The 19506-nt window shown below is 34.9% G+C and overlaps 2 protein-coding genes and 1 non-coding gene across 7 annotated transcripts in view; 2 read left to right on the forward strand and 1 right to left on the reverse strand.

The window, feature by feature from the left end:
• The window catches only part of LOC109187793 (transcription factor EMB1444-like), a 30295-nt gene extending 15010 nt beyond the window's left edge, over positions 1 to 15285 (reverse strand). The window contains exon 1 of the mRNA XM_019338123.1: positions 15265 to 15285. The gene's annotated coding sequence lies outside the window, so the exon portion shown is untranslated. The remainder of the gene's footprint in view (positions 1 to 15264) is intronic.
• Positions 8426 to 17233, forward strand: LOC109187790 (serine/threonine-protein kinase 3). 5 transcript variants are annotated; one of them, XM_019338117.1, is made up of 22 exons: positions 8426 to 8619; positions 8723 to 8781; positions 9121 to 9311; positions 10112 to 10168; positions 10377 to 10404; positions 10505 to 10627; positions 11114 to 11225; positions 11549 to 11586; positions 11735 to 11788; positions 13700 to 13768; positions 13883 to 13999; positions 14136 to 14204; positions 14444 to 14523; positions 14773 to 14901; positions 14978 to 15251; positions 15441 to 15530; positions 15622 to 15789; positions 15930 to 16060; positions 16177 to 16315; positions 16418 to 16542; positions 16654 to 16821; positions 17033 to 17233. In XM_019338117.1, the coding sequence occupies exons 3-22, from the start codon at positions 9208 to 9210 to the stop codon at positions 17067 to 17069; spliced, it is 2112 nt and encodes a 703-aa protein (XP_019193662.1). In that variant the 5' UTR covers positions 8426 to 8619; positions 8723 to 8781; positions 9121 to 9207; the 3' UTR covers positions 17070 to 17233. The 5 variants fall into 5 exon arrangements, with proteins under 5 accessions (XP_019193662.1, XP_019193660.1, XP_019193664.1 ...); XM_019338115.1 differs by lacking the exon at positions 8723 to 8781 and having other exon boundaries at positions 8444 to 8693; XM_019338119.1 differs by lacking the exon at positions 8723 to 8781 and having other exon boundaries at positions 8444 to 8619.
• A 1315-nt stretch (positions 17234 to 18548) lies between these two features.
• On the forward strand, positions 18549 to 18622 carry TRNAT-AGU. The gene has a single exon. It is a non-coding gene; the product is annotated as a tRNA-Thr (tRNA).
• The last annotated feature ends 884 nt before the right edge of the window (positions 18623 to 19506 follow it).

Here is a 19506-nt window from a genome sequence, read left to right on the forward strand (position 1 = left end):
GCCGTTATGAATGTACAGTTAATTTCGAATTTAGAGATTTTTCATAAGAAATTTTGTGATCATTTTTCTTTTCTATATATGAAAGAACTTATTGATTATACATAACTTCTTCTTCTTCTTTTTTGAATTGTACATAACTTCACATGTAATTAAGAGTTAATTTCTAAAATGGTCCTCTGATTATGGTCTTTTCTCAAATGGGTTCCTTGACTTTTAATTGCATCTAAAGTGATCCTTTCACTATTGAATTTTAAGTCAAAATGGTCCTCCGTTAGATTTGGTGTTAAGTAATAAGTAGGTGTTAAAATGAAGGGTAAAAAGATATTTTATATTTTTGTTGTTTAGAGCTTTGACCTGCCGATTACTTCTCCAAATTAGTGAAAAGATTTTCTTCAAATTAAAGAATATAAACCTAGCTACTTGTGATTTTTCCCTTCTTCCCCAAATTGCAATTTTCCCTTGGGAAAAATCTTTTCACTAATTTGGGAAAGTAATCATCATGTCAAAACTCTAAACAACAAACAATATAAAATGTCCCTTTTACCCTTCATTTTAACACCCACTTAACACCAAATCTAACGGAGGACCATTTTAGCTTAAAATTCAATAATCGAATGACCACTTTGGGTGCAATTAAAAGTCAAAGAACCAATTTAAAAAAATATTATAGCCGGGGGACCATTTTAAGAATTAACTATGTAATTAATTATATAACAATAACAATGTTGCATTTTTCGTTAATATCCAACTACATATAAAAAGTGAAAAAAATCATATTCTATTTTTTAATTTTCTTTTATATTCAAAAGACTTGTTCTAGGAGTCATGAGTAGTGTAGCTCATGGGCGAAGCTATGTTGGAGATAATGAACCACAATCGATTTAATATCCGTAAAATAATATTTATATATATACACACGAAATATATATAAAATATTATTGGATATATATCCGAAATATATATATACACACAAATATATATAAAACGGACCCAACGGTTATATATACATGTATATCTACGAAAAAGATATACCAATATATATCAACCAAAAAGAAAATATAATCCTTAGATTATAGTTCCAAAACAGCAAGAAATAACGGATTTTTGCTTAAAAGCATAATCCAAAACAAGAAAGAAGGAGAAGGAAGAAAGAAATGTACGAGTTAGGCAAAGTGCCTGTCTTTCCTTAAAACCTTATTTGCCACCTCCCAAAAGTGCTAGGAGCGTTGTGGCCTAGGTTTCCCAGGATAAAACGTACAACGGTTCGACGTTTGAGCACCCAAACGAACGAACCCGGCGAACTAGAGCACGGGCAAAACACAGTAGCAAGAATGGAGTAGGAGCAGAGTTTTTGGAGCTGGGAAAAAACAGAATTTTCTGTGTTGTGTGTGTTGTTCTCTCTAGCTCTTCCCTCACGGTTGTATCTCTTTTTGCAGTTCAAAGACCTCTACTCCCACTACACTCTTATATAGGAGGTTGGTACTTAATAGCATCATCATGACACATTAACCAACATAAATTCAATTTAAAAATTGAATTATAACGTTTGAAACGGTCGTACTTATTATCGAAATAATATCAACGGTCACGAACTTAATATCCGATTAATTCGTACCGACCATAACAACCAGTTCCAAAAATATCTGAGTGACCGAGAAGTCCGTACAAATCCGAAAGTTTAACACATTGGGACCGGAAACCACACCCAAGTGGTCCGCAAGCACCGAAACGGTGCAACACGAATCAATGCATATAACATTGATTCGTGCTCACCGAATCTAAAACCACGAAAGGAGCTCACATATAACGAAAGGAGCACGAAACTTCAATTCCATGCAGCTTTCGTCCATATGCATATTTCCCAATCCAAAGCTTAATTAAGCTTTCAAAATAAAGGAACATTCGTGCATGCATATTTGCAACATTCCCAATTCCAAAGCTTAATCCACTTAGGCACCAACTTTCGTGCAGTGCAAAAAAATTAATTAGAATGCTAATTTTAATTAGCATCTAAACTTAAGTTTTTGACTTCTCTCAAATAGGTTCACTTTGAGAATCAATTTCTCATTCACCTATTACCCATTTTGAGCGTACATTATATCAAATTCTTCGTCTCACTACGAAGAACCCGAATCCACCTTGACCCGACCCAAATCGGAAGTGGATCCCACATATATTTGTACCACAAAATAATTACTCAAAATATCATTTTAATGCTATTTTTCCAACAAGCTACAGTGGAGTTAGCTGTCCCCTGCCCCCCTCCTCCAACTCCACCTCCATGTATAGTCCTAGTAATTGTATGGATGTATTGTGTGTGTGTGTGTGTGTGTGTGTGTGTGTGTGTGTATATATAATTAGGTTCTGGTGTGGGTGGCAGCCCCATGTGCGGTTGTGCGGGGAGAGGAGAGCCATTGATTTTGTTTAAATCAACATCCAAGATTTACCAAAATTAAAAAAAAAATACGGTGACAATTTGGTAATTTTTGTAACTATGTCAAATTTAAGGTGCGTGAGTTTTGTACTTAAGGTGCGTGTGTTTGTGCTTAATGTGAGTAGTTGTTGAAACTTAAGGTGCGTGAGTTTTGTACTTAAGATGCATATGTTTTGTGCTTATGGTGCGTGGGTTTGTGCTTAAGGTGCGTCATGTTTCTTCTTCGCACATGATAAGTGCTTATTTGTCTATATTTTTGCTCCTTTCACTAAGCCATTTTGTTTATAGATCATTCCAAATTTCATTAGATTAGGACTAATTTGTGTTATTTTGCAAGGAATTTGGTTTGAAAAGCTTTGGAAGCAAAAATGAATATTTTCATGCATTTTGAAGGACATTGGAGTCAAGTGGAGCATTTTGGATGAATTTGGAGTCAATGAGAGCCAAATATGAAGCTATGGAGATGGATGCAACACTTCCAAAGGAGTCTAGGGTGGTTCTTTCAATGGTCTTGGTCATGTGGGCAAACCAAAGCAAAAGAGAAGCAAGCGACCATGCAATTGCAATTCCCGACCTGCACGTCGACGTCATGGTTTTTGGACCATATCTCAAGCTAAAAACATCCAAATTACATGATTCTTGTCCCATTGTGAAGAATACTCAAAGGACTACAACTTATATTCAGACATAAAAGCCTAAAAAGGAAGCCACAGTGGTCAAAATCATCCTTGAAGTTGAAGTTCCGAACTTACAGATTTCACCCGAAACTGACCACTGTTTGGTAATTTGATCATATCTCGACCTAGGATTGTCCAAATTAAGTGATTCTTGCGCCATTTGAAAGAAGACTTGAAGATCTACAACTTTCATGAAGACAGAGAAGCCTAATTCTGAGCATAAAGTGGTCAAAATCAGCCTACAAGTCGGAGTTGCGTTGCAGAGAAGCACTCGACGCGTCGAATCTGGGCAGTGAGGTCGCGATTTGCATTCTGTAAATGCTCGACGCGTCGAGCCCCCCGTCTCTGCTCTATTTTAGCTGAGTTTTCACTCATTTGTACTCGGTTTTGAACCCCATTCGAACCCAAACTCTTTTCTACTCTTTCCTTTCATATTTTAGTGTTAGATTATGTGTAGATTTAGGTTCTTTATCATATTTCAAGCTTCTATTCAAGGATTCAACATTTGGATTCCAAGATTTAGCATCAATTTCTTTAGAGAAGTGTTCTTTCCCTTATCTCTTTTCCTTTGCAATGTTTATGCTTTACACTTGTGTTTTTGTGTTCTTTATGCTATTAAATCATGAGTAGTTAGTTTATGGACTTGAGTTAGGGTTGTATTATCTATCTTGATGCTTGATTTGTGATTATTGCAAAAAGGGGAAGAACTCTAACCTAGGGTTCTTGAGTTTATGAAGGATTTGTGTTTGTATATTGTTAATGCTTGGTGTACAACATTCATTGACATGTTTTGGAGGATTCTTGGCCTCAATGAGAGTTGGGTTAAGATTCCAAGCTACTCCTTGCATAAACCCGATTTTTCCTATGAAAATGGGGGAAATTGGGGGTTTTAGATGCTTTGTGTTCTTGAAGAACTTGGAGTTGATTCACCACGAGAGTGGGCAATTCCTTGTTCTAATCCTTGTTAATTTGCTCACGTGAGTGACTTATAGACTAGGATTCCTACGTGCATCCCCTCTATTCCTTGGTTGTGTGATTTTCCCCAATCCTTAGGTTGTGCTATGCATCTAGAAGATAATGCTCCCTAGCTTGAGTCCTGTTTCTTTATTTTGTGTTTACATCTTCTTAATATGTGTTCGTGTTACTTTGTTTAGTTACCGTAGCCTCAATCTCGTTATGATTTGCTTAGCTTCTTGTTGATTTCCTTATGCTAGTGCCTAGTTTATTGCGATTGCATATTGCGTGCCATAACCCCCAATCCCCCGAGGACGACATAACACCCGTACACTCACCATTACTCACATTTGCTATATGAGCACACCATTCTCTGTGAGTCACGGGTAGTTCAGACCCTCAAGAACAACAAAACTTTTGAACTGAGGAGTGGTTTAGACCCTCAAGAAGAACAAAACTTTTGAACTGAGGGGTTGTTCAGACCCTCAAGAACAAAACTTAATGTGCCTTATTTTAACACTTAAGGTGCGTTGTTATAACACTTAAGGTGCGTTGTTCTAATACTTAAGGTGCGTCTTGTTTCTTCTTCGCGCACCGTTCTCTGTGAGTCACGGGTAGTTCAGACCCTCAAGAAAAACAAAACTTTTGAACTGAGGGGTGGTTCAGACTCTCAAGAAGAACAAAACTTTTGAACTGAGGGGTGGTTCAGACCCTCAAGAACAAAACTTAATGTGCGTCATTTTAACACTTAAAGGTGCGTTGTTATAACACTTAAGGTGCGTTGTTCTAATACTTAAGGTGTGTGTTTCTATCACTTAATGTGCGCCATTTTTAGCTCCTTTCTTCCATACACAATTTTTTTTTAAAAAAAAATTCATTGATTTGAGCCGTCAACCGCATAACTGCACGGGAAGCTTTTATCGCACCCGAACCCTTCCATATATATAATATATAAAATATAGATAAAAGTAAATGAAATATAAGTTCATTGCTCAAGTTGGTAAGGCAGGTGTATAACTTATGAAAGTTCTTGAGTTTTAATTCATTCTTAACATGATTTAGTGTAGTAAGGCATGAGTCAGCTACAATGATAATTTTTTTAAAATATTTGTTTTTCACCATATCCAATAATTATCATTTTTAATATATTAATAATGAGATATGAGAAGTGTGATTTATAATGTATTTTATATTCGAATCATTTTATCAAAGTAATTATGTTTCATATTATGTTATGATTATTTTTATAAAGTTTTGATGTATTTTATTCTTCGTCCATATCCAACAATATTTATATGTATCTTCATATATGTTTTATTTATATATGGGTAAAAATAAGAGTTTTTGATCAGAAAAATATTATGTCCAAGGCAAGGTATTTATAGAAATAGTGGGATTCATTAACAATCATAACATTCAAAATTGGATTTAAATTTTAAATTTGTAATTCGCATATCTGACAAATTAATCAAAATAAATTTAATGTTACAGAGTTAATTCTCAACTAAATTATAATTAATCAATATTAATTCATAATATTAGAATTAACTCTCAAATAAATTAGAATTAATCAATATTAATTCCTAATATTAGAATTAACTCACTAATTTCCAATATGTTGCAACATGTAGATGCAGTAAGGAGATACAACCTTCACCAAAAAAAAAAAAAACATGTAAGGAAATACAACAACGGGAAAATAGATACAAAAACAATGTAAGGCAATAAAGTAGTAAGTTCACTGAACATTAAATGTGTGGCTAGTAATAATTAAGACACCTCTCTTACTGCTCCAAAGCATAACAATGGAGCCTTATAAGACACCTCAATATTTGATAATTGACCAATGATTTAATATTATACAATACCAAATACCGCAAAAGCCAGAGAAATAAAAACAATTCAAAGTAAAATTCCAAATTGCAAATAAACAATGAAACATTCTGAGTTTCTAACTTAAGTTTCACTTACATCTTCGTAAAAAAATACATATTCTAAATTAGGTTCATCCAATAATAAGTTGGTAAACTGAAGAATGCCAACATCATCAGTGCTTACAAATTCATGTCCTTCTAACATTACACATTTTTTTTACTTGACATCATGATATTCAATTGTATTTCTTGATAAAGATGAATGTTATTATGAAAAAAACCAAATCTTCAACACACTTTGGAGTTATTCTTTCTAAATGAATGGATGAATGAATAGCTACTCCATTTCCTTTCAAAACAAGAAGATGAAGTAGGTTGTTCAAGAAGATTTTTTTTTTTTTTCCAAAAAAAAGAAAAAAACCCAACCTTTGAAGTAAAGGTGCACTGTACTTGAACCACAACATGTCCACCATCTCATTATTGGATATGTATCATACATGTTGCGAATAGAATTTGAATCACTAAATATAATGAAGTGCAGTTTGATTTAAAAACAAAAAAAAATTGATTTCAATTTAAGATATAATTTTGCATATTGATTATACACTTTAGTATGCATTTCATTAATTTTTTTTTTAAAAAAATCTTAAAACATTTATTCTGTTATGTGGAAACTTCAAGATCCATACGTGGATGCTTTATGTATTCGTTCTGATGGAGAGGCATGAAGTCGCTGCTGAAAACTGTTAACTGATAGTTGTTAGTTGTTAGCTGATTGTGTTAATTAGAGAGTATAAATAGTTAATAATATTAGCTGATTGTAGAAAAGTGTTTGATAAATTAGCTGTTAGCTGATAGCTGTTTGGTATAATTTCTTTTTTCAAAAAGTTAATTGAAAAAATTGTTTGGAGTAACTTTTTGAATTTTAGTCCTTTGGAGTTGCAAAAAGCTAATTAACCAAATATTTATATTGATATTTTAACTAAATCAAACAATTAATAGTGGTCAAATAAGTCAAAATTAGCCTATTGGCCAATTTTTTACCAAACATGGCCTTAATTAACGGAAGAAAAATGAAAATTGAAGATGTTAAACTCTAGCGCTTAATTTTATTTTTCATATATTAAAGTAACCCGCAATTTGTATTTGTATTTTTCGTGTAATGACGGTTGCTGCCGGTTTGATGAGGGGATGCACATTTTCTATCCTAGAAAACGGTCTCAAAACTTTTGACAAATTAAGAAACGACTTGAAAATGTTTCTTTGAGTTTTGGGTATGAAATGTTTTCAAAACGCGAAAAGGGGATCTCGATGGAGTTTCAGTGCAGCATAGGTGATCAATCGATCAATGCCTTATTCTTTTGACATACCAAACGCCACAATTGGTCGGTCTTTCCAATCCTCCTATATCCTCATATAGGGAGTTAATATAGACAAACTTTCTAGCTAACCCCATGAAACTTTTCTTACCCAATGTTGAACATTATTTGTTAATTGTTGATCTCTATCACTACCTCCTTACTAATAAATGAAATGATAGAATTTATAACACCAACTTTTCATATTGTGTTCCCATATAGGGTCATAGGTGGTGCCAATGACATTTATTTTTAATTGCAATCCCAACACAAAATTATGTGGATTTGATGTTTAATGAAAGAGATCTGATGGGATGGTGGTAAAATATGTATGAAACAAAAATAATGAGGTGCCAACCAGCTAGTTTATAAAGAGAACATTGTTTTCAATGATGATCAATACAATCTAAATAATATTATATAATTTATCATTAGCAATTAGTACACCTCCTCCACTCACGAGATATATTTGTATGTTCTTGCATACTTTTTACGCGCCTTCAACTACAATTCACATTCTCCTCATTTTCGCATAAACTCTATCACGTAAGGAGTGACGATGTTCAATAGTGGGCCAAGCGCATTGAATATGATATTTCTTTTTAATCGCAACCCCAACACAAATTACGTTGATTTGATGTTTAATGTAGGAGATCTGATGGGGATGGTGGTAAAATATGTATGAAAACAAAAATAATGAGGTGCCAACCAGCTATTTTGTTTATAAAGAGAACGTTGTTTTCAATGATGATCAATACAATCGATATAATATTATATAATTTATCATTAGCAATTAGTACACCTCCTCCACTCACGAGATACATTTGTATGTTATTGCATACTTTTTACGCCTTCAACTACAATTCACATTCTCCTCATTTTCGCATAAACTCTATCACGTAAGGAGTGACGATGTTCAATAGTGGGCCAAGCACATTGAATTTTCAAAAGCCATTACCGTAAGTAAGAGTGCGTTACTTAAAAAAACTATTATTATATATAGTCCAACAAATATATGGTGTTAGTGTGTAATTGCATTTCTTAAATTTTCTACGGTAAAGAAACCGAAGAAAAGGAAAAATGGGTTAACGGGGTTGTTTTTATGTCCGGTTCATTCACCCGGTCCAGAAACGAATTATTTCGCCCAATAATAAACGATACTACGTACAGGAAACATCTTTCTTTTTCTCTTTCTCCTCTTCTCGATCCCTTCTGCAGAAACCCACAAAGCCAGTGAGGAGAAGAAGACAACAGTTTTCACACACAGACATAGAGAGAGGACCAAAGAGAGATCCACAGCTCATCGATGATTTATCCACTGGGTAAATTTTCATTCTCACTGCCGTAAATCCACAGAATCAATCATTCTTTTCACCTTCGAATTCACATTTACAAGGTTAGTTTATTTTATTTTGTTTATTTTAGACAAACCCTGAGATTCGTAAAACACTCGAAGGCCCTCTTTCAAATCTCTGAAACAGGAGGTCACTGTTTGGCGTTGTTTCGCTATCGTTTTGTTCTGAAAAAGATTGGATTTTTTTTGGGGGGCAAGGCGTTGGGTGTGTGAGAAAGTGCACAAGATTTGTTGGATTGTCATTTTAGCACTCCCCACCCTACCTAACGAGTCTGTTTCGTAAAAATTGCGTCTTAGAATTTACCACATTGCGGTTTTGAAATTGAAATTTATTACGACATTTTAGATCTCCAATTGTGATTCTATTTGACTTTTTGTGTTGTTGAAGCTATATTAGTGATTTGTTATAGTAGCTAATGCTTAGGAGTGAGTTTAAGCAAACATGTTTCTCCATGTATTGAATTTGCAGTGTGTTGAATACGGAGGTGGAGTAGAATGTTTGTAATTTGTTCACTGGTGTTTGTATTGGGAGTTTGAAGGAGAGTTGTAGGTAGAGATGGCAGATATGGCTGATGCAGCACTCCTTATTGAAGCCTCAGGATCCAGGTTTAGTGATCTGGAACTCATTGGGAGAGGTTCGTTTGGTGATGTCTATAAAGGGTAAGCATTTAAATACTTTTCCTGTGTCATAATATTCCATCAATGGCAGGTGCTTATAATAAATGTTTAAAGGTGTAGAACCATTCATACTTGTGCTTATTTTGTGATTTGACCTTCTGGAAATACACTTGTGGAATGTGGATAGAAGTGGCAGTTATTTGGGAAAAAAATTATTGAACAAATATGTTTTCTTTATTTTGTTGTTGTCTAATAAGGGAATCTTTGTTGCAAAATCTAGGAAAAGTTGCCTACCTATATCATGTTATTTTCCATGAAGGCTTTCATAGTAGGTGTAGATATAGATTTTTGCTGGGAATGCCATTAGTTTGTGGTCTTTTAATACCCTTAATTGCCTTAGTAGATTGCATTCTTTGAAGTTGTGGATGCAATACTCTTATTCTTCTGATGCCTGCTTTAGGAATTTAGGGACACTGATGCCAAGTCTTATAGGTCCCAAAACATGCGCAGAGTGGTTGAACCATCCTGCATACTTCAGTTTTATTAACAGTAGTTTCAATAATGACACCCTTCAGGGCTTATAATATGTTGTTCACAATAGAACCCTCTGGTATTGCTCTTCACAACACACTGCATGCTTCAGTTTCATGCAGCAGTATAATAGTTATAGTTATAGTTATCATTTTAGAAATGCATTGAGTCCATTTCTTAATAAAGTGAGAGCTCTTACAAGAAGAGTTCTGCTTGCTTCTGTTGTTACCTATGGAAATCTCATCTCAATGAGTTATTTGTCATTGTAGCTGTGCATCTTTATGCTTCATCTTTCATTCTTGGATTTGCAGGTTTGACAAGGAGCTGGGCAAACTGGTTGCCATTAAGGTCATTGATTTAGAAGAATCGTGAGTATATTTCTTTATTCTATTCAGTGATATGAGATGCTTTTTCTTGAGTCTTGCTTAGCATGGTTCAGTCAAGCTAATTATTGTGATTAAATGGGGATTCCTGTCTTGGGAATATATCTTTAGTCCCTTATTCCCTTGCTTCAGTTTCATACTTGTTGTGTTTATTCTAAAATGTTTCTTGGAACTATTTTATTATTTTTTACAGAGAGGATGAAATCGAGGATATTCAAAAGGTATCTTTTAATTGCACATTGCATGTAGCTAATCATGATTTTCTGACAGAGTATTTAAAATGGATTAGTAAACAGTTTTTTGTTTGATGACTCTTTTTAGGAAATTGCTGTCCTCCAACAATGCCGATCTCCTTATATTACGGAGTATTATGGGTCTTATCTGCACCAAACTAAGCTATGGATAATTATGGAGTACATGGCTGGTGGCTCCGTTGCTGATATAGTAGGTCACATATTCTAAGATATTCCCTACCCTCTACTGGCAGGAAATATTATGATGCATTTTCCCCAAATTTACCATTGCAAATAAATAAATAAATATAATGTGAATAATTTTTGCATTGGCTATTTTCTAGTCTAGAAGAGTCTTTATTGACACAGGTAATGCCTTTTTGTGGATCATATGGAACACAGCACCTAGCAGATGTGATTCTTGCTAGCCAGCCTTAACTCTTACGCTTGTCTAACCTATTTTTCTTGTTTAAGGGTTTTGGGCCATTTGGTTAGCCTAAACCTCAACTAATATTTTAAAAGCTTTAGGCTCTTTTTTTTTTTTTTTTGTTTTTTTGTTTTTTTTTTTGTTTTTTGTTTTTGTTTTTGTTTGTTTTTGTTTTTTTTTTTTTGTTTTTGCTTTTGTTTTTGTTTTTGTTTTGTTTTGTTTTTCTGTTGGCTTCTTATTCTCATACTTACTAAGAAATTTTCCATGCAGATTCAACCAAATCTACCATTGGATGAAATGTCCATTGCTTGCATTTTACGTGATTTACTCCATGCTATTGATTATCTACATACTGAAGGCAAAATTCATCGAGATATTAAAGGTTCTCCCTTTTCCAAAACTATTTATGAAGCAGTGCTGTAAATGTTAAGAGATCTATTTATTAAACATGGGAAATTGAGGTAATGCTTTTGGGCTGCCAATGTAGGTGCATGGTAATCAAACAACAATGAGTGCATAACTGGAATGACTTCTATGGATTCAATTAATAATGTCAATGGCTGATAAATTTCATTACTTCTAGAAACCATCACATGTCATATTTGCTTTTAGCCTTTTGTGTTACCATAACCTGCTTAACTTGTAGTAATTCTGTTTTCTGTGTGCATATTAGAAGTTATTTGCCTTATCATATTTCTTTTACAGCGGCAAATATCTTGTTATCAGAGAACGGGGATGTGAAGGTATGTTCTTTGTTTATGATTCCTATTTATCATTATGCATATAATAAGAAAACTAACATCATGTGTAAAATCAACAAGCTGATTATATATCAACTAATCAACCACCTTTTTTTTTGTTGTTTTTTTTTTTTTGGTTACCTTGTAATAGGTTGCAGATTTTGGTGTTTCTGCTCAATTGACAAGGACAATTTCAAGAAGGAAGGTACCGTTTCCATGTCCTTGAAATTAATTCTCCAAAATGCATGCGCAAATTGTTTGATGAAATTATGTTGTTGGTATGTTGGCATAGTTGAATTTATATTTATACATTTTTTCTTGTCTTTAGTCCTCCTTTTATGTGTTAGGTCTTCTCTTCGTATAAATGTCGATGTGGGTGGTCCCATAAAAAGAGGAGTAGATTTGTTGGTTATTTCACTCTTTTCCTCCAGCATTTTCATTTACTGCAAACTTAAAAGTGTTTTAGTTTCCTAATCTATGTGGCATCTTGGATACTTAATTACTTATTGAACAGTAATTCAATTGCTTATGTTATTCCTTTTTTGTGTGGCCTTCTGATCAGTCTCTTGAAACTTGAAAGTACAAATAGAAATAGAAAGGGAAAAGGGTCAAATAAACCCTTGTACTATTACTATATCAAAATTATGCAATTAAGCCACCAAACTATAAAAAGTTTCAATTAACAATCAAACTAACAAAAAAATGCAATTGGTATATTTTTGCAGGTTACCATTATGTAACCAGTACTAACCTGTTGACTAGATGCTTTTAGCTGACTTGGTAAGCTGACGTGGCTTCCAAGTGTGTTTTTAGAGTTGATGTATTGTATTAATTCAATAATAATAATAACAATAATACACCTAGGGTGCCTTGCACTATCCTGTAATAATAATAATATGGAGTAATATGTTACTGACAAGCTAAGCACCACTTTTTTTAAGAACTCAATGAAATCTGTCAAACCTTTATGTCACCATCTCAGCTACTACTGTACAGCATAATAGCATATATTGGGAGAACGTTTCATCTTTTCAGTTGTCAATAAAATCACTTGCCACCGCCGGACCACCAAGCCCAACCAAAACCGCATGGCCAGAGTAGCATCTCTCGCCCCTCCCTGGCCCTTGATTTTCTTTCTGGCTTTGGGTGTGGATGAAATTCGTCCAGATATAGTTTCAGATCTGAAGAACTTGTCCGGATCTCAATGAGTTCTTCACTTTTATTCCTTTTCTTTTTTTAGAGTTCATGTTGTGCCCTCTAGATCCTTGTTCGTTTGGGATGAAGAAGGAAAACAACCATGGCAACCTTCACCTTGGCTGCCATGGGGTTAAAAACAAAAAAATAGAAAATAAAAATTCATGGTTGAATTCATAAATCTGGACGATTTGTCTTCGTTTATGATGAAGTGACGTGATCTGCTGGTCTTTCCTTTCGCTGGTGCTTGTTGGAATGTTGGATGAACTGATGAAGAATCTCCTATTCGGACAATTACCATAATCTATGCCCAACTTTGTCCATTTTCCATGGTTGATGGACAAAATAGGAAAAAAACTAAGTGATATCACATAAATTTTCTTTCAAAGACATTTTAAAACACACACACACACACACACACACACATCAGCAGCATCAAGTCAGCATTAACTGTCACTGGAAGCTTACCACCAAAAAGGTACTAATTGCACTCTTTTTTGCTAGTTTGATGGCTTAATCAAAGTTTTTTGGAGTTCAGAGGCTTCACTATATTATTCTGTATAGTTCAATGGCTTATTTGACATTTTTCCAAAGTAGGAATAAATGAAAAATCTTTTATGATCCAAGTAATGGTCTTATCTATTATATTTCCTTTCTTACTACCTAACTATTTTCTTCTGTTAGCACATTTTCTTATTTAGTATATATATTATGTTTCTATTCCATAATTTTTTGTTTGTGGATTATGGATTTGCTCTGGATAAATCCTAGGTATATAGTTTAGTAACCTGGGTTTCTTTTTTCCATACTAGGAATGTTTTTTTGGATATAGTTCTAAGAGATGTGGCAGATACAACTGTAGTAATATGCATATAAAAGGGATGTTTCTCATAATTCAGACTGATGTAACAAATATTTACAGACATTTGTAGGAACACCATTCTGGATGGCACCAGAAGTAATTCAGAATTCAGACGGATATAATGAGAAGGTATCTTTGTTCACTTGTTAAATTATTGAGGCAGCACTTGGAAGTCTTTTACGTCTCAAAGTTAGTGTTTACTTTTAACACCATTCGAATGCTGCGTGTCTTTGTTTGATGCAGGCGGATATTTGGTCTCTGGGTATAACAGGTATTGAGATGGCAAAAGGTGAACCTCCACTAGCTGATCTCCACCCAATGCGAGTTCTTTTCATCATACCTCGAGAAAATCCACCACAGGTTTGTTTTACTAATTTTCTAATCAATTTGGATTTTAATATCTTGTTCATAGAACTGGAGTCTTGGTTCATTTTTTATATTTTCAATAAATGGTTTTAATTTATTGGTCATTGACACTTACATATTTGCGATGCAGCTAGATGAACACTTTTCTCGTCCTATAAAAGAATTCATTTCATCATGTTTAAAGAAAAACCCTGCTGAGGTTGGTTTCACCTTCTTATACTGTCTGAACAAAAAGTAACTTACTGCATTGAAGGTGAAAATAAGTTGAGGATAAATGAAAGCATAGATAATTGAAATTAAACCTTTTTCCAGAGATCTACTGTTATGCACATTGCATCTTCATTTCTTCCGAATTAAGTTATGCAGTTGTTACTTGACTTGCATATTTCAATGGTTGGTCATGTGTCTCATTCACTCTGATCTCCTTCCTAATTTCAGAGGCTAAGTGCAAAGGAACTTCTAAAGCATCGTTTTATCAGGAGTGCAAAGAAGAGCCCAAGACTTTTGGAGCGAATCAGGTACATCCCATTTTCGACACATCTTATGTGGGTACATGAAGGCATACTTTTTGAAACATGCTTGATTTGTGAATGTAGTTACATATTGTTATCAGCTATGGTTCTCTGATTTAGGTAGTAATAGTAATAGATATGCTGGCATCAAGTCACGGCACTGAATATTTTAAGTTCAACGTAATTTTAAAAATGAGATTTCAGTATTAATGCTTGCACTAAAATTTTGAGGTTATTCACCTTGTTATCTCGTAGGGAACGCCCTAAGTTTCAGCCAAAGGATGACACAGTAACCCCTAGAAGCGGTGTAAAGCCATTAGGGGAAGCATCTGGCACTGTTAAGGTGACTAGAGATTCTGGAATAGATGATACTGTTCGAGTGAGGTTTGTAGAATCTCTTGATTCTGCTTATTGCATTTGTTTTCTGGATTTTTGGCTTAATGGTACTAACTTTCATCAGTCAAGGGAAAACCCAGAAAAATGCTGGATGGGACTTCGGCACTGAAGGATCTAATACCGGAACTGTGCGAAGTGTTGTAAGACCTCCCCAAGCTAGAGATAGGAAACCAGACATTCCATTAAACCAAGCTGCCTCAAGAAAAAATCTGGATAATCGTAACCAGTGGTCTTCTGCTTCTGGAACTGTCACTTATAATTCAATATCAGAGATGTCCAGTGGGAAAGATCCTGGAGATGCTTACATTCATGAGAAACAAGATTCCTTCTCGGAAGATGTATGCTTCCCATCTCTCTCTCTCTCTCTCTCTCTCACTCATGTGATGTTGAGATTTCATGATTAGATTGAGTAACCTGTAAGGTGCTCAAATTAAGTGGTTTCTGATAAATCTCTTGCTTTTTACTTCTTGTATATTGTCATTTCCTCACATCTCCTGTTTGGTCAATCTTATATCATTGATTTGCAGGAAGATTTGTCTGCGAGTGGGACAGGAACTGTAGTCTTTAGAACCCCAAGAGCAGTTCAGTCTTCTTTAGTTAGTGAGCGAAGCAATCTGGTAGTATTCCTTTTTCCACTGAAATATCTAAACGGATAAGCTAATATCTTTTCCTGTGGTAATTGCCAATTGACATGAGGATAATTCTCAGTCTAGCAGCTCATTTGCTGCGGTTGAAGATGCTTCTACTAGTGGCACTGTAGTATATCGTGGACGAAATGATGATACAGATTCTCCTCGAACTCCTAGATCTCGGCTGGGAATTCAAGAGAGATCTTCAAGCACATCATTAGAGGACAGTGAAACAAACCTTGTGGAGGTTTGCTTATACTTCAAATTACTTAAAAAATTTATATGAACTAATTTGTACCCGAAAGTTCTCAATGTTTGGTTATTGAATTTATAAATAAATTTTATCACTTTATATTTATAAGACTAACATAACCATAATTTAATCAGGCAAGGGCTTCAATGCAAGCAGCCATAAAGAAAGTAAATGTTCGAGAAAGGTCAATGTTGGGCAAGGCCAACAGAGATGGGAAAGAAAATAGTAGAACAGATCAATCAACAGTGACCACTGATCCTTCGAGGTGTGCTGTGTATTTTATGCGGGGGCACCCCATGCAAAATGAACCAGTTTATGAACTTGACTAATTGTACTTTCGTCTTTTACTTTGTATCCTGAAATTTCAATCTTCCATTGCAGATATTCCCGTGATTACTTTGATGCACAGAAAGCATTTTTAAGACCTCACCGTACTAGTGATGCAGATGATGCTGCTAGGATGCCTGCAACGCATTCTTCAGCCACGTTATCTACTCTTCTCGTACCTTCACTAAGAGAGGTATACATATTTTGCACTCCCTTTCATCATTCTTGATTCATAATTGGCATTCTTGATTCATAATTTGCTCATATGTTGCATTTGGTCGTATATTTGACGTAGGCTGTAGCTGGGGATGGAGAAGGATCATATGCGCAGACAATGGCAAGCACTTTTCTAGAGATGGAGCGTATAAAGCCTGGATCTTGTGATATATTTGTCACCAGGCTACTTCAGCGATTGGCAAGGTTGGTTGATTGTTGTAGTAATTTCTTGTTTCTATATGATATAATTTTAGGGTAACGATTATATTGTCAGAAAGGTATACCTTTAAGTAGAGTGCACATTCTTTTATGCAGTTCGAGGGAATCTTCTTTGAAAGATCTGCAAGAACTGGCAGGCCGAATCCTTACAAAAGGCAAGACAGAGAGTTCAAGCACAGAAACTGATAGCAAGAAAAAACAGCAGAGCAAGGAGCTCCAATCAAATGCCAATATGAGCTCACTGGCGAGGTTCTTACTCTCAAGGTTAGTCATATGATTACTCGATCAAATTGTTGTTTGCAATGCAAAAACACGTAAATCAAAATAATGCTATCTTTAAGTTCCAAAACTTTGAAATTGTGATTTCCAATGATTAGCTGCAAAAATGAATTGTTCAAACATACCTTTGGTTCTTCATCTAGGTTTCACTCATATTCTGAACACTAATGTAATCCCCAACATGTTTTGAATGCAGATGGCAAGGACAAGCATCCCGAGACCTAAATTCTTGAATCTTGTAATGCGAGAATGCCTTTTGATTTTGGTTGCTTTTAATTAATTTCGATTAAATGTACATATCATTCTAAGAAACCCTGTTTTTATATATTCTAATTCATTTTTATATTTTTGTATTTTTTTTCTGGTTGAAGAGATACCCTTTCCGAGTTGTGTTACCCTTGCAATTCACATGTTAATTAGTTTGTTTTTCATAGTTCATACTAAGTGAAAAGTTAAGGAGAAATTGTATTTTCTGATTATAAAGTTTATGCAAAAAGTTTTCTTTTGTTCAGCAGATTTCAAAATTGCCATTTTTGTTTACACCCTTTAGCTATGATAGATTTACACCGACAATGATTCTTCAAGAACGATACAATTTTGTGCTACAATCTTAAGTTTGCAATAATTATAAAATAAATTATATTCTTTAAAGTTTTTAATAATTATAAAATTGATCTTGCGTTTTTTTCACTAAAATCTTTAACTATTGATAAATTTTGATAAATGATTAAGATCCATCTTAACATTTTATAGGAGTACCATGTTCTCATTTGATTCATTTGTGTATGTGTGTATAGTAGTAGTCGTAATCAAGTGAGAACGTGTAGATTAATCTTGTGTGTGTTTTTATTTATTTAGATGAGATAGATTTGATTTCTTAAGAAGACACATTAATTTTTTTAAAAAGTGGGGATAATAATGTCTTTATTATTATTGATTTTTGGACTTTTGGCCGCTCGTCAGTGCTCCAACACAACCGGAAATGGATAATAGCTCGCGAGAAAATAGTAAGAACTCTTAAAATGTGCTCACAGAACTCTCGTGTATATTTAGAATGCTTAACCCCTTTCTTAGTGCCCTACAGTCTACAGAGGCCTTTTATAGCGATTTTGAGTGACCGTTGAGCTCAGCCTATTATTAATACATTTAATGAGCTAATATTAACAATAAATGCCTTAATTATACCCTAGACATGGCCAGCTCTAGCCCTCCTCCACGACGTGCTTCATAATGGCTTTTAATCCTTGTTAATTGCGTGTTAATGGCTCATCACAACGGACTATTCAGACTTTTCTCTTTCTAACTACCGACTCCGTTCATCACTCGGCCTCAGAATTGCCCCTCTCGGCTCCTCCTGGCTCCCTGACCCTCTCAGATCATCTCGATTGGCTCCTTCATTCATCAAGTATTCGATCCCTTCGCTGACTCGGTCCCCACTTCCCGGCTCCTTTACTCATTTGGTCCCAGGTTCTCCACTCACTCGGTCTATTCTGACTCCTACACCCGTCCGGCTCCTCCAAATGGCTCTCCTAGTCATCCGCCTAGCAGGATGGCTTCCTCACTCTCCCGGCTCAGGATGGTTCGCGGACTCGTCCGTCCTTTCGAATGGGTCCTGTTGCAGGCGGCGCCTCGTCCGGTTTGATGACTCTAGTAAGATCAGTATTCACCATATTTGCCTTAGCAATACATATCCTTTAGTAATACACTATCTAGCTCTTGTAGCTCAGTTGGTTAGAGCACCCATTTAGTAAGTGGGAGGTCTTGAGTTCGACTCTCAACAAGAGCATTAGACCTTGAGAACACAAGCTTCAATTCTTCTTCATCTATTTAGTGCTCGTCAATGGAAAGTGACTAATATTTTTTTTTTGTTTTTTCAATTTTGTTTAGTATAGATGGTCTATATTTGGATGTTGGTGTATATGTACACATTATGGGTGGTACAATTGTGCATTCAATTGTGTTGATTGTGCAACCCAGTGTTGCTAGTTGTGCATTGTAGGCTAGTGAGCTGTGCATTAGTTCGCTTAGTGCGGTGCATCGTGGAACTGTTGATAAATTTATGCTTTTAGGAAGGGGTGCATTGTAGGCTATTGAGCATTGGAAAGCTAGGTGTGGTGCATCATAGAACTGTGAGTTGTGCATTATTCAAGTATTAGTGCTTCGTTGTTGTAGTTGTGGTGCATTACACTGTCGTTACGGTTTTTTTTGTTTTTTTTTTTTGTTTTTGTTTTTTGTCGTGGAATTTTGTTTTTTGACTTCTAGGTGTAGTGTTAGTATTAGTAATTAAAAATAATTATTTGTTTCCATCAATATTGTTAGAGAAGAAACATGTTTGGAAATCATAGCGTGGAAGGAATATTTTTCTTTTTTGTCACGGTTGGCAGTTGCTTGGAAGACTAATTTGCGTTTGAGCAAATATTCTTCACTATTTTATTCTCCTAATTTTCTTAATGTAATAAGATTTGTTGGTTTAATCACAACCGTGGATCTTTGTTTTTAATGGTCCATATTAGACCACACCTTTTTATCTGAAGAGTGGTTCTAGTTCTCATGGGAGGCGGATCCTATATGTGTGTGTAGGCGCGCGCGCGTTCTTTAAAAATGTGAAATAGTATTAGTTGTTGATCTCTGTTTATTAGTTCTTGAATTAAAATGACATGTAATAACTTT

This window comes from Ipomoea nil, unplaced genomic scaffold, assembly GCF_001879475.1.
Source record: "Ipomoea nil cultivar Tokyo-kokei standard unplaced genomic scaffold, Asagao_1.1 scaffold1421, whole genome shotgun sequence".
Taxonomy (NCBI): domain Eukaryota; kingdom Viridiplantae; phylum Streptophyta; class Magnoliopsida; order Solanales; family Convolvulaceae; genus Ipomoea; species Ipomoea nil.

What these genes read in the sequence shown, in the direction of transcription:
- LOC109187790 (XM_019338117.1), top strand. Translation starts at nt 9,208, where the DNA reads ATGGCAGATATGGCTGATGCAGCACTCCTTATTGAAGCCTCAGGATCC. An exon ending in GTGGCTCCGTTGCTGATATA is followed by an intron (nt 10,628 to 11,113) that starts GTAGGTCACATA and finishes TTTTCCATGCAG; the next exon opens with ATTCAACCAAATCTACCATT. An exon ending in GTGACCACTGATCCTTCGAG is followed by an intron (nt 16,061 to 16,176) that starts GTGTGCTGTGTA and finishes CTTCCATTGCAG; the next exon opens with ATATTCCCGTGATTACTTTG.